The sequence below is a fragment of the Grammomys surdaster genome, unplaced genomic scaffold, assembly GCF_004785775.1.
Source record: "Grammomys surdaster isolate TR1022 unplaced genomic scaffold, NIH_TR_1.0 166, whole genome shotgun sequence".
Taxonomy (NCBI): Eukaryota; Metazoa; Chordata; class Mammalia; order Rodentia; family Muridae; genus Grammomys; species Grammomys surdaster.
Window position 1 is genome coordinate 1,647,657 of NW_021604614.1, and position 19,649 is coordinate 1,667,305.

At 48.7% G+C, this 19,649-nt stretch overlaps 1 protein-coding gene across 3 annotated transcripts in view; it reads left to right on the forward strand.

Annotated features, from left to right (window-relative positions):
- The window catches only part of Hip1 (huntingtin interacting protein 1), a 137,368-nt gene that overhangs the window by 112,396 nt on the left and 5,323 nt on the right, over nucleotides 1–19,649 (forward strand). For all 3 annotated transcript variants that reach the window (XM_028765978.1, XM_028765980.1, XM_028765979.1), the window contains exons 17-30: nucleotides 1,152–1,253; nucleotides 1,470–1,613; nucleotides 2,389–2,524; nucleotides 3,526–3,612; nucleotides 3,938–4,045; nucleotides 4,126–4,262; nucleotides 6,354–6,464; nucleotides 8,071–8,129; nucleotides 8,334–8,427; nucleotides 11,181–11,281; nucleotides 12,357–12,462; nucleotides 14,885–15,008; nucleotides 17,941–18,002; nucleotides 19,072–19,183. In XM_028765978.1, the coding sequence (XP_028621811.1) occupies nucleotides 1,152–1,253; nucleotides 1,470–1,613; nucleotides 2,389–2,524; nucleotides 3,526–3,612; nucleotides 3,938–4,045; nucleotides 4,126–4,262; nucleotides 6,354–6,464; nucleotides 8,071–8,129; nucleotides 8,334–8,427; nucleotides 11,181–11,281; nucleotides 12,357–12,462; nucleotides 14,885–15,008; nucleotides 17,941–18,002; nucleotides 19,072–19,183 (1,483 nt within the window). The remainder of the gene's footprint in view (nucleotides 1–1,151; nucleotides 1,254–1,469; nucleotides 1,614–2,388; nucleotides 2,525–3,525; nucleotides 3,613–3,937; nucleotides 4,046–4,125; nucleotides 4,263–6,353; nucleotides 6,465–8,070; nucleotides 8,130–8,333; nucleotides 8,428–11,180; nucleotides 11,282–12,356; nucleotides 12,463–14,884; nucleotides 15,009–17,940; nucleotides 18,003–19,071; nucleotides 19,184–19,649) is intronic.

Genomic DNA, 19,649 nt, shown 5'->3' on the forward strand with positions numbered 1-19,649 from the left:
TGTGTGTGTGTCTCTGTGTGTCTGTGTGTGTGTGTCTCTGTGTGTCTGTGTGTGTCTGTCTGTGTGTCTCTGTGTGTGTATCTATGTGTGTATGTGTGTCTCTGTGTGTCTGTGTGTGTGTGTCTCTGTGTGTCTGTGTGTGTGTGTCTCTGTGTGTGTGTCTGTCTGTGTGTCTCTGTGTGTGTATCTATGTGTGTCTGTGTGTGTGTCTATGTGTGTCTGTGTGTGTGTATCTATGTGTGTGTTTGCACCTGCAACATCATGCACGTTGAAGTGGGTTTAGGTTCTCTTCTGGTACCCCGCGGGTCTGGGGGCTCATCATCCAACTCAGCCCCACACCCTTTGAGCTTCAGTCATCTGAACACCTGGAAACAGGCTTGGAGGCAGACTTGGCCCAGAGGGCTTCATCCTACGCTCCATGGGGAGTTCTCAGGGGGCCTTTGGAGGCTGCACAGAAGAGCAGATGCTGGGGACTGGGCATGCCGCCCAGTTGGTGGAGTTCTTATGTAGCAGGAGGCTCACCTCGGAGGCCCTGGGGTCCATCTCTTACCACATGACCCAGGCATGGCAGTACAAGTCTGTGATCCCAGCACTTGGGAGGTGGAGGCAAGGGGAACAGAAGTTCAGGGTCATCCTTGGCTATCTAGCAAATTCAAGGCCAGCCTGGGCTACTTGAAACCCTGCCTCAAGGAAGAACAGGGGACCAGGCAAAGAAGAGGGGTGCCAGGCAGTGGTGGCCCATGCCTTTAATCTCAGCCAGAGACAGGTGGATCTCTGAATTTGAGGCCAGCCTAGTCTACAGAGTTGTAGGACAGCTGAGTGAGTTCTAGGACATCCAGGGCTACAGAGAGAAACCCTATCTCAGTCAATCAATCAATCAAACAGGAAAGAAGGAAATTATATATGTCTTTATATATATATATAATCAATTATTATTATTTGTTACATTTTTACTAGGAAAAGTGAAGCTGTTGGTGAGGACAGGGTTATCCACTCCCTCCAGCCTGCCTGTTACCCACACAGTTAACAACTTAGAGCTAGTGGAGTGTGCAACCTCAGTCAGTAGTGTGGAAAACACACACATATACATATGTGTATTCCTTCTCATGAGTTCCCAGCTCACAGTGCTTCTATTTTTGCCTCTGTTTTAGACTCAAGAGCAACAGGATGTTCTAGAAAACCTGAAGCACGAACTGGCCACCAGCAGACAGGAGCTGCAGGTCCTCCACGGCAGCCTGGAAACCTCTGCCCAGGTGAGCCCCTCCCTGCTCCTCCCTCTGGTGCCTCAGCCCCTCCCCCGAGCCCTCTGGCCCCAGCTGTAATCCACACGTACTCCTGGAAGCAGTGATAAGCATGGAGACACATATCACTTCCTCCTGCCACGAGCCAGGAAGTGGGTCTGAAGTTCCAGGGAGGGGACTGTTTAATTTCCTCAGTTTCTCCCTGTTTCCACATGGTGACCTCTGCAGTCAGAAACGAAATGGCTGGCGCAGATCGCCGAGTTGGAGAAGGAGCAAGGCAGCTTGGCGACCGCTGCCACTCAGAGAGAAGAAGAGTTATCAGCCCTCCGAGACCAGCTGGAAAGCACCCAGATCAAACTGGCTGGTGCCCAGGCAAGTGACATATAGCCACTGGGGACACTATGGAGGCCAGAGATGTGCTGTGAAGGGTTCAAAGCCACTTGGCCTGATTGCCAAGGTCTCCTGTGGACACAGTTCCTAAAGCCAAGTGCTTTTGTACAAGAAAAGCGTTCGGGCTGAGAATGTACCTCAGAGGGCAGAGCGATTGTCCAGCGTGCATGAGCCCCTGGGTGCAGCCTCCAGACCACATCAACTGAGTCTGCTGGCACACATCTGTGATACCCCAGCTCAGGAAATAGAGACAAGGAGAATCAGGCATTCAAGCGATCCTCAGTCCTCTGATACCAAGTTTGAGGCCCACCCGAGATACATGAGTCCCTGTCTAGTAAAATAAAATAAACTAGGGCCTGGAGAGATGGCTCAGTGGCACAGTGCTTGTGGCTTTGTCCGAGGACCCATGTTGGGTTATAATTGTCACTAGAAATGCTCTCGCAGACACATCCAGAAGTGTGCTTTATTAATCTATGCTTAGCTTATTCAAGAGCATAAAGTTAGCAATCCTCGGGAAGCAACTGACTTCCATCCTGGTCATGGAAGTAAGCCACTGGTCCATCCGAGATTTTCCTCCAGTCCGTTGTGAACGTCTGTGGACCCAGGTCAGGTATTATTTTCTGCATGGAACTGACCAGCATGGAGCTCACTAGGGCCACAGTGAGAGGCCAGGAATCCATGTGGTGCCAGGTATATACTGCTTAGGATTCACTATGGTCTGCCTGGCCGACTCTCACCTCCTTGGCTTTTTTCCTAGGAATCCATGTGCCAGCAGGTAAAGGACCAGAGGAAAATCCTCTTGGCTGGGACCAGGAAGGCTGCGGAGCGTGAGATACAGGAGGCCCTGAGCCAGCTGGAGGAGCCCGCCCTCGTGAGCTGCGCAGGATCCACAGGTTAGACTTCCGGCTGCCAGCCTGCCGGGCCCAGCTGTCTGGTACTTCCGATTGGTGTTGAATCCCACAGGAAACATAACTTAGGGGTCCTCAGCCCAGCTACATGCGGGAGCCCGTGGGGTAAGCCCACTCTCTAGGTCGGTTACATTGGAAGTTCTGTGGCACAGTGCTTGAGTAATTGTGACTTAAGGGGCACTGTGGCTCATGGTTTCAGAAGGTTCCAGTCCTCACTGAAGAGGAAGGTATGGATGAACAGCTTCATGTGGTATAGGCTGGAGGGGAGAGAGCGAAGAGCAAGACAGGAATTAGCCAGGGAGAACAGACTCCCAAGATCTTCCCCCTGTGACCTGTTTCCTCCCAAGGTTCCGCCTCCAACATGTCCATAGCCTCCCAGATTTTGTGAGTTCTAGAACAGATAGAGCTGTATAGTGAGACCCTTCTCAATAATAACGACAGCAATAATAATATCATGACCTTGTAAGAGACACTTAAGAGTCAAACCTTGCAGTGTGCCATGCCCCTTAGTGGTCAGGACAGCAGTGTGGTGAGAAACAAGGCTGGGGACATGGCTCAGTTGTTAGAGTGTTGTATAGCATGTACAAAGCCTTGGGCTCTAGTCCTAGTACTGTCTACACTGGGTATAATGGCACATGCCTATTATCCCACCACTTCAAGGAGGGAGGCAGGAAGATCAGAAGTTCAGTACCATCCTTGGCCATCCTTGGGTTATATGAGTCCCTGTCTCAAAGGAAAAACAAATAGATGGTGTACATCACATCAGAGCCAGCACAGCCTGCAGCCCTCCTGCCTTTCCTCTGTCTCTCCCTTCCTCCTTCCCTCCCTCCTTCCCTCCCTCTCTCCTCCCTTCTTCTCTCCCTCCTTCCTACCTTAAGGAAAAGCATGTGGGGCAGGGACTCTCAGTAGATCAGCCAGCTTACCCAGCTGCTTATGGAGAAAAAAACGTGAGAGCCCTTGATCTGACATTACCCTGTCTTCCTCAGATCACCTTCTCTCCAAAGTCAACTCTGTTTCCAGCTGCCTCGAGCAACTGGAGAAGAACCGCAGCCAGTATCTGGCCTGCCCAGAAGGTAAGAGGAACGGAGGACTTGGGCTCTGTCACCAGGGGCATCCAAGCCAGCTTCAAATATCTACACAAGGGAGCTGGAGATATGGCCTAGTGGTTAAGAGCACTCACTAGTAAAGAGAACCTGGGTTCAAGTTACAGAACCCATCTCATCTCAGGCTGTTTACTGAAACTCCAGTTAAATGGATTTGATGCCCTCTGCTGGCTTCCAGAGGTTTCTGCATTCAGATATCCCCTCACTGAGAAAGAATAGTAAAAGTAAAAAGAATATAAAGAAAAATAGCAGCACCCACCACTAGGCCTAACATTTTACTTCCTGTGCCCTGCAGATATTAGTGAACTTCTGTACTCCATAACCCTGCTTGCCCACTTGACCAGTGACACCATCATTCAGGGGAGTGCCACCAGCCTCCGGGCCCCACCGGAGCCAGCTGACTGTGAGTACCAGAGCAGAGGGGATACCCCTGAGAGCAAGGAAAACAGGAGGCGTTTAATGATCTGTCTCTCCTGTCTCCAGCTCTGACGGAGGCCTGTAGGCAGTGTGGCAGAGAAACCCTGGCCTATCTGTCCTCCCTAGAGGAAGAAGGGGCCATGGAAAAAGCTGACATCACAGCCATAAGGAACTGCCTCAGCAAGATCAAGACCATTGGCGAGGTATTGTTAGTGATATCATTTGCTGTTCTGTTGTGTGGTTGTCTGACACAGGGTCTCGGGTAGCCCAGGCTGGCCTCGAGTTCTCTTTGAAGCTAAGGATGTGACCTTGAACTTCTTCTTGTCTCCACATTCTGGATGCTGGGGTTTCAGGCCTAGACCACTCTACCTGGTACAGGTGGAGATGGAACCCGGGCTTCATGCATGTTAGAGAAGCAGTCTACTGAGCCACACCCCCTGCCCTGTTTGGTTTTCTGATTTTGAGATGGTCTCTTATAGTCCAGGCTAGCCTCGAACTTGCCATGTTGCCAAGAATAAGCACAAATGGCTGGTCCTCCTGCATCCCATACTAGGGTTGCAGGCATGCATCATCATGCCTACCCAGAAAATGTGTGTGTGTGTGTGTGTGTGTGTGTGTGTGCATGTACGCATATATGACAGTGTGCACATGAATGCCACAAGAGGGCATCACGTGTCCTCTGTCACGCTCTCTGTTCCTTTGATGCTGGGTCTCTCCCTGAGCCAAACCCTCAAGCTCTCAAATTTTCTCTGCTAAACTGAAAGCCGGCCACCCCCACAGACCTCCGATCTCAGCCCCGCACAGGCGTGTGCAGATGCTAGGTATGCTCTTTATGCTGGTGCTGGGATCCGAACTTCAGTACTGATGACTGTGCGGCAAGCCCTCTTACCCCCTGAATCCTCTCTGCAGTTCCCAGGGAGTGATTCTTATTTCAGAGGAGTGGTACTGCACTGCCCGGGAATCGGTTATGCTCCCCCAGTCCTGTCTGTGTATCCAGCTTGATTCTAGAAACAGTTAGGGCTGAGAGCATCTGACATCCTCATTGTGTTTTGAGACAGGGTCTCACAAAGCCTCTGCCTCAGCCTCTCACGTGTCAACACACGAGGCAAGCCTGACCTCAGAAGGACTTTCTAGCCATGTTTGGTTCACTGACCTGGTGAAGGCGTCGTGCTGTGTTATCATCCAAAGGGGGAATAGTTACCCGTCTCTATGTATGATGACTGGCTTGGCAAATAACACCTAAAACAGTCACGGACACCAGAATGTGAGAATTCCCACCCTAGGGAGATAGAAACAATGTTTGCCCCCCTCCGTCTAAGGTCCCAGTGACAAACCAATTTCCCTTTCCACTGAAGTCATCCTGGAGACCAATGAGTTTATTGTGTTTCCTTACAGAACAGGGTGAGGGGTCACAGACAGGAATGTGGGTGAGCTCACAGAAACCTCACTACACAGTCTTCCCCCAGCATGGATGATGACTTCCCCACCCCCACACAGGTGGATCAACCTTTCTCTTACCCCTCCTTGAGACCCTGAGGATTCTGTGCAATTGTTATAAAAAGCATTTAATCCCAATCCAGGGTTTCTACCCCACCTTTGACCATTTAGTTCCTAGATAAAAGACACACACAACCTTTATATTTATAATAAGCCTTAACCAGCACAAGAGCTGGACAGATAGCTATCCTATGGCTGTTATGTCTAATTCTCAGCCAATAATCCCACTATATAATTTGCTATGTTTCATCTGGGCTACTCTTAACTCCTATTAGCCAACCAACATGGCCATTATTTTAAGACTCTTACCCCATGGTGCCTTCTCCTCTTCACTTTTTTTTTCCATCTGTTTCTCCTCCAATCCCAAGCCCAGGAACCCAAAACCCCACCTGTGTCTCTTCTGCCCAGCTATTGGCTGTCAGCATCTTTATTCACCAATCTGGAATAACTTGGGGTGTAGGTCCCATAGCATCACCTGAGTCTAAATGAGGTCTCTGTGAGCAACCAGAATTTAGCACAGCAAAAGACCAACCCTCAACATGCAATCCAGGTAGAGTTTGACCCTTTTTCAAAATGGAAATTTTACTCAAAATGGCTTCAGTTTAGTTCCTTCTCACCATGGTTCCGAGAATGTGCCAAGAAGGGATGAACACGAGGTTCAAACTCTCACATCATGGAAAGTGCCAGGTGGTTTCTGTCACAGGCCCTGCCTCTGATGCGTTATAGAAGGTTCCTATGATAAGGCTCTAGAGGAGAAGGACCAAGTATCCTTTTAACCTCTGTGTTACTGCTCACAGGAACTGCTGCCCAGGGGGTTAGACATCAAGCAGGAAGAGCTGGGTGACCTGGTGGACAAGGAGATGGCAGCCACTTCAGCTGCCATTGAAGCCGCCACCACCCGGATAGAGGTAAGAGAATTCTGTGGGCTTTCCCACAGTGACACTCCTGTGGCTAACCTAGAGCAGCGCTGTGCCTTGGGAATGTCTTGGTTTCTCTGTCAAAGAAGCCAGAATTGCCCAGTGCGATGGTGCACAGCTGTGATCTCAGCCCTTGGAAGGTGAAGGCAGGAGGTTCGGGAATTCAACGTTGTCCTCAGCTATATAGTAAATTTGAAGCTAGCCTGGGCTACATGAGATATTGGAGAGAGAGAGAAAGACGGAGACAGACAGAGAGAGACGGACAGTTGTGCACACCTTTAATTCTAGCACTTGAGAGGCAGAGGCAGGTGGATTTCTGGGTTCGAGGCCATCCTGGTCTACAGAGTGAGTTCTAGAATAGCCAAGGCAACACAGAGAAATTCTGTCTTGAAAAACAAACAAACACAAAAAAAAAAAAGGAAGAGGAAAAGAACACAAAAACAAGATCATTGCATCAAAGAGGGAAGAAAACAAGGTCCTTTAAGATGAGCAGTTTCCTCCGAGGTAGGATATTTTGGTGCCAGGCCACCTGGTGTTTAATTTCTAGGCCATCTGATAGTAATTACATGAATGTGAGTTACATTCACCTGTCTGGAATGGCCACTGGTTCAGTTTTCATTTCTGCTGCTCTGATAAAAAGAAACCTAGGAAAGAAGGGTTTACTTTTGCTTACAGTTTCAGGATACTTCACCGAAGTCAGTGTGGCCAGAGCTTGAAGCAACTTTTCACATCCCATCTACAGTTGGGAGCAGAGAATAACAGTGCACACACATCCACAGTTGAGAGCAGAGAGTAACAGTGCACACACATTTGCTTGCTTGCTCACTTGTGCTCAGCTCCTCTAGACTTACACAGTTCACACAGTTCCGGACTCACTGCATAGGGAATGGTGCCACCCACGGTGGGCTGGGTCTTCCCACCTCCCTCCCACAGATGTGCCCACAATCCGACCTGATGTAGACAGTCTCTCATTGAGACTCACTTGCTGAGTGAATCTAGGTTGTTGAGTTGACAGTTGAAGCTACCCATCGCTGTCATAATAAATGCTAGGGGAAGCCATATAGGTGTTAAAGGGTTTCCCACTAGAAGCTCAGTGAGACTCCTTGGGAAGGTCTCCTATGGCTATTTTGATGGAAGGCTTACTGGCTACTAAGCACCTACCTTGTGAATTTGGTAGCAGCTACCTCTGGTGTGTGTTTCACGTACGACAGCCTAAGTGCCAAGGTCAAGACTCTTACTGGCTAGAACAGTCTGCTCCAGCTGTCTACCATCCCGATAGATGAAAGATCTGGAGTTCTTCTGACTCACAAGGATAGAGGTGAAAATGTCTAGATTCTGCTTTCTGTGCCACCACAGCTTGTTGGATCCAGACTGTACCACGGCAGTGGTGGCTGATCAGGTTCACGGTACATTCAGGGACCGAGCTTGTTGGGATGGGGATGTGACTCAGTGGTTGAGTGCTTGCGTAGATCCCCCAGGGAGGAGCTGAGGTCATGGCTTGCCAGAGTACACGCCTAGCGTATACGGAACCTGAGCTCAGGTCCCAGTAATCCACATAGAGACAAGAAAGGAAATCAGCCATGTTTCTCTTTAACAGGAAATTCTCAGTAAATCCCGGGCAGGAGACACGGGAGTCAAGTTGGAGGTGAACGAGAGGTCAGTGCGAGCCTTGGGGTGGCAGGAGGTAAGCAGGGTGCCTGTAAGCAAGGCCCGCAGGGAGGTGTCACTCACCAGCCTCCTCCAAGGCTTGGCTTCAGCATCCTCCAGCGATCCCAACACCTTTCCTGCCCCTCCATCCTACTCAAGGTCTCCCTGGTTTTCTTCTTAGTGTCCGCATCACCAACCGTTTCTTCTCACTAGGATCCTTGGTTCCTGTACCAGCCTGATGCAAGCCATCAAGGTGCTCATTGTGGCCTCCAAGGACCTCCAGAAGGAGATAGTGGAAAGCGGCAGGGTAAGCATGTGGTGTCAGCCCTGTCTCCCACGTGTGCTGGTTCTGGGCTCCAGCTGTACTCCATCACGGTGGATCTCCCATTCTAAGGACATTCAGACACTGTGGGCAATTGAGGGCCCCTAGCAGCTGCCTCTTCTAGTACTAGTCCAGCTCCCGGAGGCCACACAGAGCTGCTCTGGAAACCCCACTGACATGGCGAGTCTAGGTCTTCCAGGAATGACTGAAGACTTTGGGAAATTGGGCAGATGGCAGGAATAAACCTGGTACTGTCATCCCTCAGACACCTGAGACTGTTCCCTATAGATTCCCAGACCTGTGGGTACTTAACCCTTTAATTCAAGTGCTCATGACGCTGAGGCAGGAGACTCTCCAGTCTGATCTCAGTCAGGGGTGCATACCTGGGCTTTCTCTCAAAACTCCCTTCATGAGTTGAGGGTGTAGCTCAGTTGGTAGAGTCCCTGCCTAGCGTCTATACAACCATGACCCTCACCCCAGACTCTGCTTAAAATCACACGTTGTTTATCCCCATCATTGGAAGGCAGAGGCAAGCAGCTCTCCGAGAGTTCAAGGCCAGCCTGGTCTATACATACAGACTCTGTCTCAGAACAAGAGCTTTATGAGTGCTGGTCTTCTGAGGGGGTTTAGTTCCCCACCTCCTGCACCGTTTCCATTCCCCCAGCCCCTCCCACCCCTACCCCTCAGCACACACTGCAGGTAGTTCACAAGTACCATAGCTCCAGCACTAGGAGCCGGCTCACCAGGCACCTGTGGTTTCTTACACAAATGCACACAATCAAAAGTCGAAAGTAGCGCACACCTAATTTAATCTCAGCACTTGGGAGGCAGGCGGATTTCTGAGTTCGAGGCCATCCTGGTCCACAGAGTGAGTTCCAGGACAGCCAGAGCCACACAGAGAAACCCTGTCTCGAAAAACCAAAAAAAAAAAAAAAAAAAAAATGTCGAAAGTAAATCTTTTTTTTTTTTTAACTATTTTATTTATTTACATTCCAGCCATTGCCCCCCCCCCCCCTTCCTGGAGGTCTCCTCTCCCAAAAAAAGGATCTTTTGTAAAAGCTGAGGACTTACTTTAATTCATTACCCCCATTCATTTGCCTGTTTGCATCTTCATTTTCTTATACTGAAGGTGAGAATAGAGGCACTTAGCCCTTGGTAGGCATTCTGTGAAATTAGCTGTTAATGGCTGGGTATTGGGCCAGTGAGATGGCTCAGCAGGTAAAAGTGTGCCACTATGCCTGACAAGCGGAGTTCAATCTCCAGGTTACACATGGTGGGAAGATAGAGCCAGTTCCTTCCAAGCCGTCCTGTGGCCCTTATGCATGCACCATGACCTAGACATATCCACTGGCACTCATACACTTACAAAATATATAAGTAAATTTGGGGGCACAGGGGTGCTTGTGCTCACAGAGAAGCACGTAGAGAACCAGACATGTTAATCATTGAGGGGTGTCACCTCAATGGAGAAGATAAAAATCAAATACCTGTATTCCACCTACAAAGCTAGGAGTGGGTTTTGTTAATGACCTGGTGACTTTTCTGCTATCTCTGCAGGAAGTCCTCACCCAAATTCTCCAGAATGGTTATCGCTGGATAACTCTTCCCTCCCTGGACCATTACCCATCCTTAGGGCAGATGTCACATGTACTTTATGGCCTGCTGAACTCTATGCTATTGGTTAGAGGCCACACTAGATTCTAGGCCTCTTAGCCATAGAACCCACCCTCAGGGTCACATGTGCTTTGTAAAGGAGTTTCTGTGTAGTCACACCTTTAGCTGTCCTGTGTCTCTGGGATTGGACTGATTGGACTGGTTGTTGCCTGGAAACCTTTTCCCAAATTATACTGTGTTTTAAACATGCTGACAATGAACCACCTGGCTTAGACTCCCTGAAGTCTGATCCAGGTTGATAGAGTCAGTCTGCACTGGGTTCAAATTCTTTTTTTTTTTTTTTTTTTTTTAGATTTATTTATTTTATTTATTATGAGTACACTGTAGCTGTCTTCAGACATACCACCAGAAGAGAGCATTCGATTCCATTACAGATGGTTGTAAGCCACCATGTGGTTGCTGGGAATTGAACTCAGGACCTCTGGAAGAGCAACCAGTGCTCTTAACCGCTGAGCCATCTCTCTAGTCCCCTGGGTTCTCATTCTTATCTCTTCAAGCGCTTCACTTCCCTGTCTGACACCTGGAGGAACCCCTCAATAAACATAATTAAAATAAAAAAATCTGGGAATGTTGTTACATGCTTATAATGCTAAGGCAGAAAACCAAGAATGGGAGGATAGTTTAAGCTACGTAATAAACCCTCTCTCAAAACATACTGCAGGCTGGAGAGATGGTCCGTTGGTTAAGGGAATACTGTTCTTGTTGCAGAGGACCAGGGTTCAATCCCAGCACTAAGGTGGTCTCTTACAATCATTTGGAACTCCACATCCACGGGATTTGACCCCCTCCTCCTACCTCTGTACACACATGGCACATGTACATGCAGATAAAACACTCATGAGAAATCGGTTTAAAAACTCACATAAGGCAGAGCAGTGGTGCCTCACATCTTTAATCACAGCTCTTGGGAGGCAGAGGTGGGTGGATCTCTGAATTTGAGGCCAGTCTGGTCTATAGAGTGAGTTCCAGGACAGCCAGGGACACACAGAGAAACCCTGTCTTGAAATAAAGTAAAATAAGATAAAATAGAAACTAACCAAGCTGTTATATTTTTGCTTCTGTAGGGTACCGCATCCCCTAAAGAATTTTATGCCAAGAATTCTCGGTGGACAGAAGGGCTTATCTCTGCCTCCAAAGCTGTTGGTTGGGGAGCTACCGTCATGGTGTAAGTGTCTGGCTCCAAGGGTCCCCACATCCCCTTCCCCATTCCATTGATCCATCCCAGACAGCTGCTTGCTAAGAGATAAAGTATCCTTCTCATAATCAGGCAGTGGTACCCACCTGAAATCCCAGCACTTGGGAGACTGAGGCAGAAGGAGAGCAAGGTAGAGGCCACCCTGGGCTATCCAGGACCCTGTGTAATATACTCTGTAATAACAGAGTTTAAAGTGTGCTGGGCTAGGTGAGTAGTAGAGCATTTGTTGAGCTTGCCTGTGCCCCTTGGTCCAACCCCCAGTCATTCCAAAATGTTTGTTGGCGTTGGTCTGGTCTGTTTTGGTTTTTAAGACAGGGTCTCTCATAGCCCTAGAACTAGCCTGGAACTCACTATGTAGACCAGGCTGGCCTTGAAGAGATCTACAACTAGCCTCTGTCTCCCAAGTCCTAAGATCAAAGGCCTGTGACACCACGCTTGACCCAAAAAGTTTTTAAAAGAGGCAGGAAGATGCCTGCAATTTACTGACTGGCCAGCCTAGGCCTAATCTATCAGTTCCAAGTCCCATTCCCAACCACTCTGGAGCCAGAGGCAGGCGGATCTCTATGAGTTCAAGGCCAACCTTGTCTGTAGAGTGAGCTCCAGGACAGGCAGTACTACATAGTGAGAACTTGTCTCAACAACAACAAAAAAAAGGATATTAGTCATTTCTCAAAACATAAGCTGGAGGCAGGCATGGGGTACATGCCTTCAATACTACTAGCACTCAGAAAACAAAGACAGTTGGTACTCTGAGCTTGGGGCCAACTAGGGTTCTATACTGAGACCCTATCGTCTGTGTTGGCCCTGTGGCTTCCACAGGCTCTCTCTCTCACACACACATATGTATTATTCATCCACAAATAAATACAAAAAGAAGTGAATAGTACTGGAAGTTTGAAGGGGACCCAGAGCTCCCAGGACAAGTTAGGGGCAGGGAGGCAGGCGGCCCTTCCTTTCCGTCTAGCCAGGGACGTAGGGGCTGGCTGGAGGTGGGACTGTGATGCTTTCTGTTCTCTGTAACAACGTCCTTCGTGTGTCATCTCAGGGATGCTGCCGATCTTGTGGTCCAAGGCAAAGGGAAGTTCGAGGAGCTGATGGTGTGCTCACGTGAGATTGCTGCCAGCACAGCACAGCTCGTGGCTGCATCCAAGGTAGGGTTGGCTGCTTCTGCACTTGAGCCAGGGAACTGAGCTCAGGGACAGGTGACAACCCACAGCCCTGCTCTGTGCTGTCCTGAATAAAAAGTCCTCCCTCCCCAGGGTTCCATAGCACCCTCTTGTAAAAGCCCGATGTATGCCGGATGGTGGCTGTAGTCTAAAGCCCTGCAAAGGTTCTTGAGAAAAAGAAGAGTGGGATGGTGGTGGTGACACATTTAATCCCTGTGCTTGGGCACAGGCAGAGGCAGGAGGCTCTGAGTTCAAGCCCAGCCTGAACTACAGAGGAGACGGGGGAGCCAGGGCTACATCGAGAAACCTTGTCTTGAAAAGCCAAACAAGCCGGGCAGTGGTGGCGCACGGCTTCGGATTTCTGAGTTTGAGGCCAGCCTGGTCTACAGAGTGAGTTCCAGGACAGCCAGAGCTACACAGAGAAACCCTGTCTCAAAGAAAAAAAAAAAAAGAAAAGCCAAACAAACAAAAAACCCTAATATGTGCCAGCAGGGGGCCCCTCCCCCAGCTCATCACCTGCTTGCCTTACTGCTCTGTCACTATTGTTAGGTAGATTTACAGGGTCCCAGGCATGCCAGGTCCAAGGAGTGATGATGTCATCGAGGAGCATTCAAGTGGACCAGGTGACATGGGCCTGTCATCCCAGCTACTTCCGAAGATGAGGCAGGAGTGTTAAAAGTTAAAGGCTAGCCCAGGATTAAAGTGAGTTTAGGGCCAGCCTGAGCAACTTCATAAGACTTTGGCTCAGAATAAAAATTTTAAACAGGAGCCAGCGAGATGGCTCAGTCAGGAAAAGGGACTTGCTACCAAACTTGATGTTCCAAGATTGGCCCCTGAAACCTGCTTGGTGGAGTGAAATGATTCTCACAAGTTGTTCTCTGGCTTCCACATGCACTCCTATACATAAGCACCACATAAAGAAAATAATAAAAAGTAATTTAAAATTGCCTGAGGGCTGCCGGGTGGTGGTGCCGCACGCCTTTAATTCCAGCACTCGGGAGGCGGACGCAGGCGGATTTCTGAGTTCGAGGACAGCCTGGTCTACAGAGTGAGTTCCAGGACAGCCAGGACTACACAGAGAAACCCTGTCTCGAAAAACAAAAAAAAAAAACAAACAAACAAACAAAAAAAAGATGCCTGAGGGGACAGTTGAGTGTCAAAGTATTTGCCATAGCTCAGTGGTAGAGTGCCTAGAATCCCCCAGTGAGGGGCTGGGGTCATGGCTCAGTGGTAGAGCCCCTGCCTAGAATCCCCCAGTGAGGAGCTGGGGCGTGGCTCAGTGGTAGAGCCCCTGCCTAGAATCCCCCAGTGAGGGGCTGGGGGCGGGGCTCAGTGGTAGAGCCCCTGCCTAGAATCCCCCAGTGAGGGGCTGGGGGCGGGGCTCAGTGGTAGAGCACCTGCCTAGCAAGTACATGGCATTGGGTTCCATTCCTAATATCCATAATTAAGACAGTCTGTTCACTAGGCATGGCGGTGCATGCACTTACACTCAAGAAGCAGAGACAAGCAAATCTCTGTTAGTTCAAATACATCTAGGGCTACATGGTTAGACCCTGTTTCAAGAAAATGATATCTGGGAACTAGAAGATGGGTCAGTGGTTAAGAGCACTGGTTGCTCTTCCAGGGGGCCTGGGTTCAATTCCCAGTACCCACATGACAACTTAAAACTGTCTTTAACTCCTGATCTAGGGGATCTGACACCCTTACAAAAACATACATTCAGTTAAAACACCAATGTACATAAAATAAAAATAAGTAAATAATTTTAAAAGAAAGGAAGGAAGAAAGAAAAGGCTATCTGTTAGTCAGACACGTTGGCCCATGCCTTTGATTCCTGTACTCAGGAAGCAATGTTGTGTGGACCTCTTTGAGTCGGAGGTCAGTCTGGTCTCTAAAGCAAGCTCCAGGCCAGTCAAGGCTATATAGTGAGACGTTGTCTCAGAACAAAGTCTCTGGTGATGGAGCTGCTGGCCAGTCTATCCGTCACCTGACTTAGCCCTTAGATTTGGTATAACCAATGTCTGTCCCTCCTTTGTCTCTGAAGTGAAGTACTGCCTGCCATATTTCAACCTCGTGGAAAGCCATTGACTAGAGTTCTTTCGCTGCTGGGCCAGAACTTCACCTAAGATTAGTCTTTATTCCTTCCTTATTACTTTGGATTCCAGGGCTTTTATTCCCCAAACATGGACAAGTTCGTGCAGATAACTGTGCAAGCTGGAACACAGGGTAACCCAACTTGTATTCCAGGGGTCACTTTTTAGATACTTCCGGGGCTGGTCCCACAGGCAACACTGATTTTGAGAACTGACAACAGACGGTGTCTGCTAATCTCCATCAGGCCAGCTGCATGGTCCAGTCCTCGGTTTTTCTGATGTACAGTGAACATAAATGTCCTTTGTCCCGACAGGTGAAAGCTAACAAGGGCAGCGCCAATCTGACCCAGCTCCAGCAGGCCTCTCGGGGAGTGAACCAGGCTACAGCCGCTGTGGTGGCCTCAACCATTTCCGGCAAATCTCAGATTGAGGAAACAGGTAGCCTTCCGCACTCTGCTTCTCTTTCCCCGTGATCTCAGTTAGCTCTGTGTTTTTAATTCTTTTTTGTTTGTTTAGTTTTTAGTGTGTGGTATGTGTATGTAGGTAAGCATACATGAGTTTACTAATATGTGCAGGTCTCTTCCACTGTTGATTCTCTCTCTCTACACACACACACACACACACACACACAGGGAGGGAAGGGGAGGGAGGGAGGGAGGGAGGGAGAGGAGATGTAAATATATAAATATATGTATATGTTAAATTAAAGATAGTTCCTCATGGGCTGGAGAGATGGCTTAGTGGTTAAGAGCACTGACTGTCCTTCCAAAGGTCCTGAGTTCAATTCCCACCAACCACATGGTGGCTCACAACCATCTGTCATGGGATCTGATGCCTTCTTCTGGTGTATCGGAAGACAGCAATGGTTTACTCATGTACATAAAATAAATAATTCTTTAAAAAAAAAAAAAAGGACCTCACTATGTAGCCCTGGCTAGCCTTGAACTCAGAGATCTGCCTGCCTCTGCCTTCTGAGTGCAGGGATTAAAGATGCTCACCTCCTCACCCAGCTCTGTAGCCACACTCTTAGGCTATAGGCCGCTGGGGATCCTGCCCAGTCAGCAGAGTGCTTCTCAGCATGTGTAAGGTCTGGTTATCATTTTGGTCTCATTCCATCCATGTTCATCTCCTAAGGCAGGACTTCACAATACCATGGGTTTTAATTCCCACAGTGCCAGGCTGTTAAGCGGATTTTTTCCCCTTAGCTACTTCTCTTCAGTCAGAGGACAGTCTCTACAGGTCTAGCTGTCCCTGAGACTCAGGCCTTGGGTATCCATTGATTAGTCATTTATTTCCTTATTGTGAGCAGACCAAAGACCTAAAAGCAACTTTTACAAAGGAAAGATTTGGGCTGGTCCATGGCTCAGAGGATAAGGGTGACTGCTGCCACGTCTGGTGACCTGAGTTCCGTGCTCGGGACCCACATGATGTGTCCACACTGACTCTTTGGCCTCCACTCTCACAGCATGGCACATGCATGTACATGTACATACTAACAAACGTGTGAAAAGTAATAATGATCAGGGGCTGGAGAGATGGCTCAGTGGTTAGACACTGGCTGCTCTTCCTGAGGACCCGGCAGCTCACAGCTGTCTGTCACTTCAGTTCCAGGGGATCTGACTCCTTCACACAGGGCATCCATGCAGGCAAAACACCAATGTACATACAATAAAGTTTTTAAAAGAATTAATGTGACCAAGCCCGCTCAGTCAGCCAACAGGTTCTCCAGCGCAGGAGTGAGGATTAAAAGAACAGAGACGACGGTTAGACAAAATTGCAGCGTGACCCCAGCCAGTTCTGAGGCTGAAGGCAGGTTCCTTTAATTCAACTTTTCTTTTAAACCCTTTTAATTACATGCAAGTATTTAGGTCAGTTCTAGGTTTGAGGAGCCAACATTACAATAGAAACAGTCAAGGAACAAACAAGGCAATATACAGAGTCCCGAGATCACCCCAGATCACTCTTGCTGTTCCTAAGGGCTCATCTGGATGACAAAGTATCTGAGCCTACTTCCCACAGTCATATTCATGCCTGAGGCTTACCTCTTTGTTTTAGCCTAAGACTAGGATTCCTGACTGAATTTACTTCTCTGTTTTAGCCTAAAAATAGACTCCTGCCTGAACTTACTTCCTTGTCATGGCCCAAAGTCAGATTCTTGTCTAAAGCCCAATTCCTTGTCCTTGGCCAATGTCAGATTCCTGCCAAGCAGCCCCAATGGCTTCCCACATTAATGCAAGATTTATTTAGGCTCACATTTGAAGGGTACATAGTTCATGGGAAGGCAGGCTGTCTGGAGCGTGAGGCGGCTGGTCGCGTGGCATCTGCAGTCAGGAAGCAGAGAGCAGTGAACCCTGGTGCTCAGCTCACCACTTTGCTTGCTCCCTTTTTGTTTGTTTGTCTGTCTGTCTTTTGTTGACATGGGTTCTCACTGTGTAGCCCTTGCTGGCTTGGAACGAACTATATAATCAGGATGTCCTCAAACTCACAGAGATCCTCCTGCCTCTGCTACTAGAGTGCTGGCCTTACAGGTGATCACCCCTAGTTTCCACTTTCTCCTTTTAATTCAGACAAGGATCCAACACGTGAAATACTCCTGCCCATGTCTAGGGTGGGGTTTCCCCACCTCAATTAATTTACTCTAGAAACTCCCCCACCAACTCACCCCAAGGCACATTTCCATGGTGATGATACACTCATCTAGGGGCTGGTGAACTGTCTCACTGGGAGAGAGTTTGTCACTAAGGTTGACCTCAGTTGGAGGCAGGAGCGTGAGACAGAACAGTCAAGTGGTTGCTATGCAAACATCAATCCCAGAACCCACATACAAAAGCCAGATGTGGTGGCACATCCACGTCCTCTCAGTGCTGGGAAGGTGGAGACAAGTGGATCCCCAAAGCTCACTGGTTAGGGAGCCTACCCAACTTGGTAAGCTTTAGGCCTATGAGAGATCCTGTCTGAAAAAACACGGTGGAAAAAATATATAAATAAAATAATTTTTTAAAAAAAAGTACAGTAGTCACCTTTGGCCTCCCATAATAACCATACACATAATAATAATAACCACACACATAAACATACATGACCTGCCCCTGTACACACTAGGAAGCACTGTACCCAAAGGAAGCCATGCCTCTAGGGACCTACTTCTGCCTGCCAGGCCCAACCTTCTAAACATCCCACAGCCTCCCAACATTTCGCCAGCAGCTGGGGTACAGGTTCTCCAAGCGTGAGCCTGTGGGGACAGTTCAGCTCACAACCATTATGGTGCCAAAGGACAGGCCAAGCACTGCAGTGGGGAATTTCTCTTGTCCTAGTTGAGTGACAGCCACAGATCTTATTTGACTGACTCTCCCTGTATCCATCCTTGCAGACAGTATGGACTTCTCAAGCATGACACTAACCCAGATCAAGCGCCAGGAGATGGATTCCCAGGTAAGAACACCATTGGCACATCTAAGGTCGGCCTGTCCCCATTGCCTGCACATCAGCCTTGCATCTCCTTCCCACAGGAAGAAGCCAGGTGTGGGGAGGCAAGTAATAATCCCAGCACTTGGGAAGCTGAGGCAGGAGAGCTGACATGAGTTGGAGGCCAGTGATGGCAAGACTCTGTTAGAAAGAACAGCAGAGGTGGCTCAGCAGTTGAGAGCACTTGCTCACAACAAGCTGTATCCCCGGTTCTAGAGGATCCAATGCCTTCTGGCCTCAGTGGGCACCTCCACTCACTTGCATATGTGTGTCAACCCCCCCCCCACCCCAAACCTGACACATATACACATAATTAAAGATGGAAAAGAAAGAAAGAGAAGCCTAAATGCCACACTGTATACCTGTAATCCTGCCTAGAATCTACCACTAATATGCTGGGGGTGACTCCGCAGTTGAGCACTTGCCTATCTTGAATCCCCCAGTGAGGGGCTGGGGGCATGGCTCAGTGGTAGAGCCCCTGCCTAGAATCCCCCAGTGAGGGGCTGGGGGCGTGGCTCAGTGGTAGAGCACCTGCCTAGAATCCCCCAGTGAGGGGCTGGGGGCGTGGGTCAGTGGTAGAGCACCTGCCTAGAATCCTCCAGTGAGGGGCTGGGGGCGTGGCTCAGTGGTAGAGCACCTGCCTATCTTATATGAGGCCCTGGATTCAATCCTCAAGGAAAAACAGAGACAGAGAGATAGATACAAAGGAAAAGAACAGTGGTGGGAGCATAGCTCATCTGTAGAACATTCCACATGAGTTTGATACTAGCTTTTTTTTTTTCCTTTTTTTTTTTTTTTTTTTTTTATTTATTTTTTTACACTGCTGTAGCTGTCTTTGGACACACCAGAATAGGGCATCCAATCTCATTATGGATGGTTGTGAGCCACCATGTGGTTGCTGGGATTTGAACTCAGGACCTCTGGAAGAGCAGTCAGTGCTCTTAACCGCTGAGCCATCTCTCCAGCCCCTAGCTTTTGTTTTTTAACTAAATTAAACCAAAGAAATGTAAGAACCTCTCGCACCATCTTCCAACAGGTTAGGGTGCTGGAGCTGGAAACTGACCTGCAGAAGGAGCGTCAGAAACTAGGAGAGCTTCGGAAGAAACACTATGAGCTGGCTGGTGTGGCTGAGGGCTGGGAAGAAGAAGGTGAGCCCCCCCGGGGGACTTACTCACAGTGGTTTCTCCCCTAAAAAGCAGGACCTCTGATGTGCTGCCTCCTCAACTCTTCTTATTCCTAAGTCACCTTCAAGCCTAAAGCCTGGGTGTATGTTGTAGAGAATTAAACCGTTTGTTGTTACCTTTCAAATCCTCAGCCATTTGCCAGGCGGTGTACACAGTGAACCCAGCATGTAGGAGGCAGAGACAGGAAGATTAAGAATTGGAGGCCACCCCATAGCCAAACAAAAAAAAAAAAAATTGAATATTATAAAAACCCCCACCTTGATAAGTAACCTGCATCTCCATTACTTTAGTGCCCTTCTGGGTTACTAACTTTGTTTTTTGAAGTTCTTTGTTTTTGTTTTGTTTTGTTTTTGTTTTTAATTTTCTGAGTGTGGGCACAGTTGTGATCTGACATGTGGGTTCTGGAACCTGGAACTTGGGTCCTCTGGAT